Source organism: Monodelphis domestica, chromosome 4 (assembly GCF_027887165.1).
Source record: "Monodelphis domestica isolate mMonDom1 chromosome 4, mMonDom1.pri, whole genome shotgun sequence".
NCBI lineage: Eukaryota > Metazoa > Chordata > Mammalia > Didelphimorphia > Didelphidae > Monodelphis > Monodelphis domestica.
This window is the reverse complement of record NC_077230.1, coordinates 320,152,124-320,165,565: the sequence shown is the minus strand read 5'-3', so window position 1 is coordinate 320,165,565 and position 13,442 is coordinate 320,152,124. Positions and strand designations below refer to the sequence as shown.

At 33.3% G+C, this 13,442-nt stretch overlaps 1 protein-coding gene across 7 annotated transcripts in view; it reads left to right on the top strand.

Moving 5' to 3' along the window:
* The window catches only part of FNDC3A (fibronectin type III domain containing 3A), a 191,382-nt gene that overhangs the window by 102,994 nt on the left and 74,946 nt on the right, over positions 1-13,442 (top strand). For 6 of the 7 annotated variants that reach the window (XM_016421933.2, XM_007495421.3, XM_056794841.1 and 3 more), the window contains one exon: positions 9,569-9,645. In XM_016421933.2, the coding sequence (XP_016277419.1) occupies positions 9,569-9,645 (77 nt within the window). Of the gene's footprint in view, positions 1-971; positions 1,131-9,568; positions 9,646-13,442 lie in introns of those variants that run through there. The other variant, XM_007495418.3, reaches the window with a different exon arrangement.

Here is a 13,442-nt window from a genome sequence, read left to right as displayed (position 1 = left end):
ACCTAAGAGGAAGAGAAGAGAGATTGGACAAGGGCTCAAAACACTATGATCTTATGCATGGAAAGAAATTAGAGGAAACTGTTAAATAGTTAAGAGTTAAAGATAACAGTATCATTCTACTGTTTCTCGATATATTTGCCTTTCTGGGATTCTCCTTCATTGAGTTGCCACAAATTAAAACAATTACTTGATAATGGATACAGAACGTACAGATTTATCCAACAGTTTTTCAAATAATCATGAGAAATAATGTGAGCATTGCAGGAATCCTTCCTAATTTGTTTGAAAATTTACTTGTCTTCCATCATGTTTCCTTATAGTGGCTATAGTAAATCTATGACTTTTTTTAAAAAAGCAAATGAATTAAAAAATGAGGAAAGTAGGACAGTATCTGTGGAGGTGAGGAGGGTTTGGAAAACTGAACTACAAAAAGTAGTCCTACACAAGAATGGTATCTACAATGAAAGTGTAGATATATTAGTAAAAGATATACTAAATGGGACATGCCACCCTAAAATGTTTACTACTCTAGGGAAGAGAAAAGAGATAGATTAATGTGAATTTTTATGTTTTGTGTATTACATGCATTCATTAGGCAATTAGTTTGAAAATATTTAAAGGTTGCAAAAAACACACTGAAAAGTATTTTTTTGTTTTATCCTTTTTTAAAAATTGTAATTGCAGCACTTTTCGGAACAGAAATACTGAGTGAATGGCACAGGTTTTTAAATGCAAAGTATGCTAAGCAAATGAATCAAAAGCATTTTGTAGAAGATAGCTACTGAGATATCAAAGTGATTAAAAGAGAGAAAGAGAAACTTTCTTTTTCAAATACCAACTATTCTTTTAATTTTATAGACTTTTGAATTGATCTTAAGGCACATTTAAGATTGCATTTAATTCACTGCTTATAGTGCTAAAGGAAGCTGTTGAAAACAGGAAGGCTTGCTTTTTTTTCTCTTTTTCACAGTAGGTCACATGATTGCATCATGTGACTCGGTCAAAGGAGCTTTTCCTCCTACAGCTTTGCAAAAAACAAAACCATCCTCCAATTAAAGCTGATAACGTGTACTAAGTTGTCTTGCTGGATTCTCTTGTCCTCTGCCGCTACTGTAAAAACAAAATGAGTGGTAAGATTTGCTGACTGTTTTGAGAACATTCTGTTTTTATTTAGAAACATGGAAAGCACTATTAATCTAAAAGCTTCCTGTGTTCTTGAATATGTGCCAGATAGAGCTACGAAAATGTGAACTACTGCCATGTGGTTGAAAATTGCTAGAATTATTTGTGTATCATTTGGAGGGTTTCACATTCCACAAAATACACCCTTTCCAATACCTGCTTTTGTACTGCAAGTAGATAATAGATTTTTTTGTTTAGTTTTAAGTTTTTGCTTGCTTTTTGTTGTTTGTTGGGGTTTTTTTTAACTGTAATAGAAAAATTTGATTCAGGTAATTTCGGAGGCCATTATTCTTTAGGTAGCAGAACATTGCATGTTAGGTATTTAAAATTATACATTCATCAAGTTTTGTCTGGCATTCTTAAATTTCAATAAGAAAAGCAAAGATGTTTTTTCTTAAACAATACCTAATGAAATGCATATTAACGGAAGCCTTTTATGTTGCTTTTAAGGCATTTTGTTATGTTTAAATGTAAAATTTGATTTAAAAACGTTTTCTCTAGGTGATAGAGTGCTATCTGCAAGTAGGATTTTAAATTAGCTTTCCTATTTTGGAAACTGACAGCTATATGGTTTCACATCATTTCTGTTCCAAGCAAATATGTCAAACTGCTAATCAAAATCTATAGTTTCAAACTTAATTTTTAGGATAGATATAATCTATTTATGGTTTCCATAGTTTGATTTTAGGGCAGATTTTGGATTTTCTCAGTATGGGACAATGGTTGGTTGGTTTGATTTTTGCCCTCTTCCAGATTCTACTTAAGTGGGAAAGTAACAATGGCTAACATTTATACAATGTTTTAAGGTTTCTAAAGTAACATGTGCATATATATATCATTAATGAAACAAAGATGATTACCAAAAATAATTAAATGGTCTTTTTTTTCCCTCATGCAGACCTATTACCATGTATGATTACAGATTTAATATTTTAAATATTAATTATCGTTGGTGATTAGAGAGTAGGGAATCTGAGTAAAACTTTCTTAAAACCTTAACTTCTTTTTGTGTTTAAGACACTAGTTATTAATCTAGTAGTGTATGATTTCCATATGGAGAGGGAAGTTAATAGCTTATATTTAGAAAAGTAATTTAATATAACTAAACCTTACTTGAATTAAATCTTGATTTTTGAATTGATTTTGGGTTTTTGATTTAATATATCTGAAGACTGTGAGAAGTTATTTTAAGGAAAAAAGATTACTTTTAATTTAGAACTAAATTTAAAAGTTTAATAATTACAAATATAGCATTTATGCATACTTTTATTTCAATAAACATATGTAGTATATTCTGGTACTGATTTTTTTACTGAAACTACTTTTAGTTACATGATTTATGTTTCTAGTAGTTTTATAAAGGGTAAGTTGAACAAATAAGAATAGGATTATATTGACAGCAGAACTGTTACAACCTTATGGCTCCATGGGGGCTCCAAAATGAGATTATTTTACCTTTGAAATATGCCATCCATTTTGAGATATACCAATTGATGATTTAATCTATGCTTACAAATAAATTTCATCAGAAGTAAAACATATCTTTGTTAGTACAAAGATGAAATGTTTTCATGTCTGTTTGAATTTATTAAATTGAAAAGCATGTTATTTTCCAATTAAGTTAGTAATCATTTAGAAAATATGAAAGATCCTTCTTTGGAGAATTTATTGTAATTTGTTTTATATCAACTAAATAGAAACAGTCCATATTGATATAGAAGTGGCATTGACTTTCCATGATTTCTGTCTAGAGTTGTTAAAAGGTATGTATTTGCCTTGGACAAATACAAATATACACATAACCTAGATTCAAGTGGCAAGTCCTCTAACATTTGCCAAATTATGGGGAAAATTACTTCCCTTTTCTGCAAAATTTGGGTTATATTATTTGCACTACCTACCACACATGGTGATTGTCAAGAAAGCATTTTGTAAACCCTAAAATGCTTATATAAGAGATGTGAACTTTTTTTTTTTGGTAGTGAGATGGAATATATTCAACAAATCAAGAGTAATTTTGACATGGATTTGAAGATTACCTTTTCTCTTTTATTAGTAAAGGAAAGAAAAGTATTTGGGGGTACTTATTGGTAGCTAGCAATATTGTCTTATCTCTCAAATTAAAATAAAAACAAGAATAGAAATCTTTAGAGGCAAAATAATCCAATACTCTGGCATTATGTGTGGTGAAACTAAAGGCGGAATATTTTCATCTCCCAAAGTCACCCAGATATGATTTAATTTATAATGATGAACCTTCCTGTCTTGCCTGTACATTTCTTTCCTTAAGATTAGCTGGAAGAGCCACAGAGAGAACCTGTCCCTAGTCTCCAAAGTTAGCCTTTTCTACAGTCATAAAAGAACACTTGAGAATAGTATTGCCTAGAACTGGGGTCATATCGGAATAGTGACTAACATCCTCATCAAGACTGAGTCCTTATCTGTGACCAAAACTGTATGAATAAGAATATCTGGCACCTCAGTTAAGTGTAGCAGAGAAGTATGTCACCATTCCCTAATGCCTTGTACTGTCAATATTAACTTTTACCCCATCCCCCAATAATACTTTATCTTACCGTTTTCTCCTGGCTGGCATAATTCGTTTCTAAGTGATCTGCTTCTAGCTTTACTAACCTAAGAGCACAGTTATTCCAATAGAGGAACTAATGATTAAGCAACTGCTAGTAACAGGAACATTTGTAGAAAAAATACTCAAAAGAAACTTCTGAACAGATTTGTTTTCTTTTTTCTTTTTTTTTTAAACCCTTGCCTTCTGTCTTGGAGTCAATACTGTGTATTGGCTCCAAGGCAGAAGAGTGGTAAGGGCTAGGCAATGGGGGTTAAGTGACTTGCCCAGGGTCACACAATTGGGAAGTGTCTGAGGTCAAATTTGAACCTAGGACCTCCCGTTTCTAGGCCTGGCTCTCAATCCACTGAGCCACCCAGCTGCCCCCCAGATTAGTTTTCATTAGTGTGTAAGATCACTTTTTTTCTCATTAAACTCATGCCATGTTCCTAACTTTTCTTCATTGTACAAAAAGAAAGAGTTCTTTTAACTTAAGCAAAAATATTAAAAGTAACATTGTAATGTTCCATTTATACAATGTATATTTTAAACTTCTTTTTCTGTCCTCAAGTTGTTCTTAACCATTTCAACCATTGTCTTTAACAGAGATCTTACTTAATAAAAAAAACTGACGTAATCTGTTATGAATTCCCTCTTATCCACAATCATATAGTTCAAACTGTCAGAATTTTCCACATTTTTCTTCCTTTGTTTCAGTCCTCTTGCCAAAGCTAACCCTTCAATTTTTGCTCATGATCCCATTCTCTCTGATCTCCATTGACATATTTGATTGCAGCAATCATCTTCACTCCCTCTCTGATCTTTAGTTGCCTTTTATCCATTGGTTTTCTGCAATTACACTGTAAGCTTTCTGAGAACAAGGACTTTTTTGCCTTTATATCCCTAATGCTTAGAAAGTGCTTAGCAGAGATGAGATGCATAAATACTTTTTGGCTGACTAGCTTTTTATCTGTTGCCCACAAACATGTCTAGATGTCCTCCATTCTTTAAAAAAAACAACTTTAACTAGACGACTATCCTAACTTTACAACCCTTTACCATCTTTATTTTCTACCACTAAATTAAAAGTGTTGCTTCCATTAAAAACTGTTCTACTTGCCTCTCTTCCTTACTACACTGTAAAGAAGGCTCTCTCACACCTGGGAGTTCTTTCTTACCTCTTCCTCTTGGAATTCTTAATTCCATTCAAGGCTAAGTCGAGGGCCATTTTCCACATAAGACCTTTCCTAATCCCTCCCATTTCTTAACATGTACTCCAGCCCAAATCTTAAGAACTTGTTCTTCATATAGATTATTCCCCTCCATAGAGTATAAACTCCTTGATAGGATGAATTTTTCCCTTGAATCTTTATATGCCCTCAGCACCTAGCACACTTACAATAACCTTTTTTAATGAATGCATAATAGATTAAGAGAAAATGTTAGTGTTAAACTTGAAGAAAATTATGGTAAGGTGGAGGTGTGTTTGGAACTAAAGAAACCCAAATACCCAAGTAAATCTTTAAAAACCAGTGATAAAGAAACCCAAAGGAACAGTAACTCTTCCATGCAGCCCTAGACTATAGAAAAAGATTACCAGAATCCTATTTAAGTTTTGAGACAACCAGAACAAGCTGGAGAGAAAAGCACTCAAGCAGACTGTTCCCAGAGCAGGAGATGAGAGCAGATCATCACCTTAACCCCAGATTCTGAGGATACAAAACAAAATCAGCACTTGGCTCGTGGTCTGTCCCAGACCTTCTGCCTAAGACAAGGCTAAATAAACACCTAAGCAGCCCAGCCTGAACCAAAACAGGAGACAAAACCAAACCTGTGCTTGGATAGGCCTACTATGTAAGTAGCCCAATTTACAGAGGAACCACAAGCCAGAGAGAGGGCAAGAGTAGTACTTCAGAGGTGAAATACCTTGTCACATCTTGCAAGGAGGCCTATTATCATCACAATCAACATTTGGTTGGGGCCTGTCAGGCTCATAGCAAGGGTCAGAGCTAACTAGGTTAAGCACTATACAAGGAAGAGTTAGAAAATGAGCTATAGCTAAAAGCCTAAATTGAACTATCAGGAAACTCAGCAAACCCAGGAATTCCTGCAGAAGGCAGAACCAAGACTTTTCCACCACATTGAAAGTCCGGCAAGGCCTGCCCACACCATCTATTAATAGAAAAGGAAGTGGAGTCTGACCTAAACACAAAGCTCAGTCCTGAAACTCATGTTGAAGAGATGAGTAAACAGAAGAAAATGCCGAACACAATGAAGAAATACCTTTAACTCAGAGAAGCCTGAGAGAAATCTAGAGAGAATTAACAATTCCACCAAAAGTCCAAAGTAGAGCCTTAGTAAAGAGAAAACAAAGAGGCTATGAAAAAATTAAATATGTATAAAATGTTAAAGGAAGTGATAGCTAAGGAAGAAAGAATTGACATAGGAAAATAACTGCCTAGAGCAAATAATTATAAACTTTAGCCCCAAAAATTAACTACCTGAAAATTAGAATGGGTCAAACTGAGAGGGATGACTCCACAAGAAAATAACAAGAATAATGTTTTTAAAGATTTATGGGTAGGGGATGGAAATAGAGAATAGAAGAATAAGTGAGGTATCTAGTTTTAAAAACAACCAAGTTAGGAAAACATCAAAGACAGTATAAAGATTAATTGAAAATCTCCCTCTACCCTTCCGCTCCACCCCCAAAAAAGTCTGGATACCTTAATTCAAGAAATCATAAAAACTGCCTAGGTCTTTTAAAACTAGAGGGCAAAATGAAAAATCCATCCACTGAAAGCCCCTTCCCAAATGCCCAGAATGAAGATATCCAGTAATGATATAACTCAAATTCATAACAAAGAAAACATCCTGAAAAACAGCCCCCAAAAAGAAAAGTTCTAAAATTAGGGACAACAATCAAGATCATACATAAATAACTTGGCAACTGCTACTTCTAAGAATTAAAAAGTTTCTAATACCAACATTCCAAAAGACAAAAACTGAAGCCTTACAACCAAGAATAACCTGTCTGGCGAAGCTAAGCATCATCTTATAGGGAGAAATGGACTTTTAATGAGATGAGGAATTTCCAAATATTCCTGTTGAAAAGGCCTGAAATGAGTAAAAACTGAAATGCAAACATGAGATTCAAGAGTATCAATAGCAAGGTAAATACATTTGATCAATTAGTGATTATATGAAAAATGTGTTCTCAGAACTCTGAAATCTGAGATTATACAGAAAATTTCAAAAGGCAGAGGATTGGGGGGTGGTTTTTTTGTTTTGTTTTGATGATCTTAGCAGAAGAAAATAAGAGGGAAAGGGGAACATTCTGGAGAGGAAAGGAAGAGAAAGGGGAAGAGATTTACAATCCCACATAAGGATTCATGAGCTATGAAAGCTATTCAGACATAAATAAAGAAAGAGAATAGGTATTTGCTGAACCTCACATCTCAGCTAGACAAAAAATGAACAAAGAGTGAATTTGTTGTAGAAGCGCATTAAAATCAAAAGGGAAATAGGGATAAGAAGTGGAAGAGGTTAAGGACAAGGATGGGGTGACAGTGGTCATAAGCAAAAACTATTATTCGAGAATATAGAATGAATGAGAAGTTTAAAAGAAAAGAACAAGTAAACCCTTGTTATTGCAGCTAAGGAAAGGAAGAAGAAAACAATGGAAAATAGACTATTTTATTTGTATTACTACTGATAAGCTGCCATTATCTTCTGTTAAAGAGGGAGTTGAGGGGCAAAGAAATGTACATGAGGTCAAGATGGAGGTAAGTACCCAACTAACAGTCTTCACTGTGGACATGAGTAGGTTAAACTCATTCAAAAAAAGGAGAGGATAGCAGAATGTATTCAGAAAGCAGAATCCAAAATGGTAATGTTTATAAGAAACATACTTGAAATATATAAAGTTCAGATGAAGTTAAAACAAGGACTTCATTGTACTCCTTTCAGACCTAGACAAAATTAACCAGGGGAAAAACAAGAAAAAATATAACACCCTGGATAGAATTTTAGAAAAGTTAGAGATAATAGATTATGGTGATTATTTTAAGACAAACAAAAGGAGTTTGTGGATTTCTCAGCTGGACATGCTGCCTTTGTAAAAATTTACCATGTTTTGAGGCCAAAAACACTGACAAATGCAAAAAAGGAGAAATAGTAAACATCTCCTTTACTGAATGTATTTCAATAAAAAATAATGTTTTAAGAAGGAAACCTTTAAAGAAAAGATTACAATTTAATTGGAGATCAATTTAATCTTAACAAATCAAAGGGTTTTTGCAAAGTATAAGTACTGTAAATGCTGACTATTGGTATTATGAAAGTTATTTTCTAATATAAAGGAAAATGGAAAAAATTGTGGATAAATTACATTGCCTAATTATATAGGAACAAAACTTACATGTGGTAGATGAATAATTACAAAAATATAAAACACCAAGGTTAACAAAAAAAATAGAGTATTTAAAATAACAGTAATATTAAAAAAGGAAATTGAACTAAGACCAGTCAACTCCCCCAGGAAAAAAGTTCTAGAACCAGATAGATTTACATTTCAAATATTTCAAATAGATTTACAGATAAGTTTTATCAAATATTCTAATAATCTAATCATTATAAAAGTTGTTAGCAAAAATAGCAAAAGGAAATAAAATGAATTTTTCCAAACTATAAATAAGTTATGGTTTTAATGCTTAAACCAAGGAAAGAAGGGAAAAAAACATAGACCAATCTCCCTGATGAACATTGATGCAAAATAAGTTTTAAAGAGTTGGAGTAAAACCCTCAGCTGAAAGGAAGGAAAAGGAGACAATACAGTTGTCAACAATACAGTTGACAAAATAAAAAAAGATCATAGAAGCATTTTTTTTTTAACATTCAGAGAGGAGAACAGAAAAGAAAGGCCTGAAGAAAATATGGGCAAGCAGAGCAGTTTGGAAAGTTACATTTTAAATCTATTAGTATACTTGAAAGAAAAAAGCAAGCTTTATTTGATAGTGATTTGTTTTTTCATCCACAATCCTCTTTTTCTGTTCAGCTTTGTATTTGAAAATGCTCTTTGATCTAAATTTTAAGTTCAGAATGAAAAAAAATTCAAGTAAATTTAAAGGCAAAATTGATCAGTTAAAACTTAGCAAAGTGAAAAGTTGACTGATTTATTTCTTGAGAGAACCCAGGAAATTATACTAAAGTGGTATTATACTTAAGAAAGTATGTTAGAATGAATCAGCATAAAATTGTTAATTAAAATAAATATTATTTGGCTCTATCATTTTTCTTTAGTATGTCTCTAGGTAAGACTTGGTATAAAAGAACTTGAGCAAAAAATACAGGCATTAATCTATGCCTTCTATGGAAAGGTCAACTGGAATCTTCAGAAAGAAATTCCTTTATACGGACATACCACTGCTCTTGGGGTCTGACATACACAAAGGGAGTTAAGTTTTCTGTATATTAAACCAAACCTGCTACTTTTTTCTGTTTCATTCTGCTTCCATTTTTGCTAATATTTATTTTCTTTTGTCATCTGGCTCATATTACCCACCACACCTATTTTTCATAAACAGTTAAGGTAAAGTTTCCTCCAGGGGAAAAAGTAGGAAATCACTCCATAGTTACTTTGGTATGAGTTTTACATAAGAATTATTTGAATTTCTTTTTGTGGCAATTTTAGCTGTAATTCTAGTTAGAAATTTTTTGTGTGTGATTTGATATAGCTAATGTTCAAAATGTATTTCAAATTGTTAAAGACTTCAGTTAAAATATATATGTAATGTTGAAATATTTTTGTAACCCATTTAGGTCCTGCTCAGGTTCCAATGATGTCCCCAAATGGTTCAGTGCCTCCTATTTATGTGCCTCCTGGATATGCCCCACAGGTATGGAGATTATATGAACTTTTGCCTTAACTTTGGAATTATAGAAAAAGATAGTCATGTAATAAATCATGCTTACTAATTACCTACATACATGTCACTTAGGAATATCACTTACTTTACTTGAACCTTATTTCAGATTACTTGACCTCTCTAAGATTCCTTCCAACTCTAAATCTATAATTTTGGATTCCATTCATTCATTTAACAAACACCATTTTAATAAAACTTATCCCATTGTGCCCAGTCATTGTTATAAATGTATCTGTTTTTTTTTAAAAATATATTTTATTTGATCATTTCCAAGCATTATTCGTTAAAGACATAGATCATTTTCTTTTCCTCGCCCCCACCCCCCATAGCCGACGTGTAAGTCCACTGGGCCTTAGATGTTTTCTTGATTTGAACCCATTGCTTTGTTGATAGTATTTGCATTTAGAGTCTATCCTCTGTCATGTCCCCTCAACCTCTGTATTCAGGCAGTTGCTTTTTCTCGGTGTTTCCACTCCCATAGTTTATCCTTTGCTTATGAATGGTGTTTTTTTCTCCTGGATCCCTGCAAGTTGTTCAGGGACATTACACCGCCACTAATGGAGAAGTCCATTACGTTCGATTATACCACAGTGTATTAGTCTCTGTGTACAATGTTCTCCTGGTTCTGCTCCTCTCGCTCTGCATCACTTCCTGGAGGTTGTTCCAGTCTCCATGGAACTTCTCCACTTTATTATTCCTTTTAGCACAATAGTATTCCATCACCAACATATACCACAGTTTGTTCAGCCATTCCCCAATTGATGGGCATCCCCTCGTTTTCCAGTTTTGGGCCACCACAAAGAGCGCAGCTATGAATATTTTTGTACAAGTCTTTTTGTCCATTGTCTCTTTGGGGTACCGACCCAGCAGTGCTATGGCTGGGTCAAAGGGTAGATATTCTTTTGTCGCCCTTTGGGCATAGTTCCAAATTGCCCTCCAGAATGGTTGGATCAGTTCACAGCTCCACCAGTAATGAATTAATGTCCCTACTTTGCCACATCCCCTCCAGCATTCATTACTTTCCTTTGCTAAATGTATCTGTTTTTAAATGTGTTTTTTGATTTTAAAGTTTAGGAAGAAGATAAATGTGAATTTCAAATATTGTGTTATAATCCTTAATAATTGAACAAAATTCACATCCAATGTTCATTTGTTTTCCATTGTCTCCATGCAATTCAGTTACTAAACCATGCAGAGAAGGATCTTTTAGCCTTTCTTACGCCATTTCAGTATTTCTTCATATTGGATGATTCTTATTTTTATTTATTTAATGTAATGTAGGAAAAAACTGAATATACTTAAAATGGTCACTTATGTGATAAATGATTTAACAATATTTTTAAGGTATTAAGATTTTTTCATAAATTAGTCTGTTTTGTTATGAAAGAGATAAAATGTGGTTACCAAGAATGGTCATATTTCTGTGAGACTGAAATTTTAAGTAACTTAGTCCTATTATTTTTTTAAAAAATAATTTTCCATGTTTACATGATTCATTTTCTTTCCCTCCTCTCTTCCTTCCCCTTTCCCAGAGCCAATAAGCAATTCCACTGGGTTGTACAAATATTATCACTTAATACCTATTTCCATATTATTCATTTTTGCTATAGAGCGATAGTCCTATTATTTTTTTGACTCTGCTGATCCGTTCTTCCCACCAAAAAGTTTGTATTAATTTCAAAGCATTGTTTCTTTAATAAAGCAAAGACATTGGGGGGAGGGGGGATGAAATATAATTTTTTGTAATTACAATGAGCAAATTTTAAGTTGTTTTAAGAAAGGTTGAAATCTTTCATACTCAACATTTGTTTTTCTAACCATAAGATTCCGTATTTTGAAGATTGCCCCAAATTATTAATAGCAAGAGAAATGCAAATAGTTTCTCCTTGTTCCCAGCAATTTGGCAACAATAACAAAAAATAGAAATAGTCAGTTTGTTGTTGTGGTCGGGCTGCAAAAAGACAGGTATACTGATAACACTATTTTTTTTTAAACATTAGTACTCTCCTTCTGGAGCTCTTAATTGGTCCAACTATTCTGGAAGACAGTTTGGAATTATGTAAGAACAGTCATTAAACTGTTTATATCCTTTGCCTCAGAGACCCCACTACTAGATATATAGCTCAAAGAGGACAAAAAGAAGGAGGCCTTATATATATATATAAGAATATATATATATATATACACCAAATTTTTTATAGTAGCAAAAAAATTAAAATTTTTAAATGAGTGCCCAATGATTGGTTGAACAAGTTGTACTATGTAAATATAATGAAATATTATTGCTTTATTAGCAATTCCAAAAAATGAGAATAGATAGGCTTGTGTGAATTGGTGAGAAGTGATGAGAGAAGTAAAAAGAAATAAGGGGGAAAACTACAGTCACAGTGATTATAATTATATAACTTCAAAAAAAAAGTTAAAATGAAGATTGTGTAATTCTAATGACCAGTCTTGGCACCCCAAAGAAGATGGGGGGAAACCATCCCCCTCCTTTCTCTTTGAAGATGTGGTAGAACCACAAATTCAAAAGATGGCACTGTGTCCTTTGGTTTTCCTGACAATACATTGAGAAATGTCTATGGAGTACAAAGGGCATCAATAAAACATTAATTAAAAATAAGGTAATAAAATGCGATTATTATTTTAAAACTTGTACTTTTATATCTAGATTTTAAAGCTATGGAAAGATTATATAATCCCAGTTGAAAGGGATCTCTGAGATGATCTAGTCCAAACCTTAACCAAAAATCTGACAAGTAGTAAGTCATCTTACTTGACTCTGAAAGGAAGAAGAAATACAAAGGATTATAGTTTAAAGGGATGCAAAAGCTAAATATTGGGGAATATCTTTGTCCCCCTTTTTTTTTTCAGGATGAATGGGGTTTCAATGTATTAGTAGGAAATAAAATGAGAGGTTGAAAATTGGTAAGAGTAGGAGTGATTTAAAATGATAAGCCTCTAGAGGAAACTGGAAAACAGAGAATTAAGGAGATAACTGGGACTGTTGGCTCAGAGAAAGGCCAGCTCATTGTCTAAGCCTGGAATACAAGTGAAAAAGATTAAAGATGCTACATTTTCTTCTTTCAATCCCTTTATCTCCACTCCCACCTGAACCTAATTCTGACCTTCAGCATTTCTCACCTATTATCTTTCCAGATTTCTTTCAAATTACTCCCTATCGTGCATTATAGATTATAGTCAAATAAGTCTGCTAGATTCTATCTCCCATTTTTTACTTTTGACATCTGCCCTTCATACCTAAAAACCACTTCTTACACCTCTTAAAACCCAAGAAAATAAACTTAAGAATCACTAACTTTTCCATCCCTAAATTACCATAAATTTGCTTACTTATAAATTTAAAAGTTATTTCTCCCATTAGAAAGTAGTTCTTCAAAGATAAGGGCTATTTAGTTTTTTATCTTTATATCCCTATTGCCTAATACAATGTCTGGTATATAATAGGTATGTAAAAATTACTTGTAGGGGGCAGGTGGCTCAGTGGATTGAGAGCCAGGCCTAGAGACCAGAGATCCTGGGTTCAAATTTGCCTATACTCCCTAGCTGGGTGACCCTGGGCAAGTTACTTAACTCCCACTACCTAACCCTTACTGCTCTTCTGCCTTGGAACCAATACATAGTATTGATTCTAAAGCAGAAGGTAAGTGTTTTTTTTTTTTAAATAATTTAATATTTTAAAAAAATTACTTGTAGCCCAATTGTTCCCCCCCCCCCCCCCCCCCGTGACTGATTTTAATGGAGTC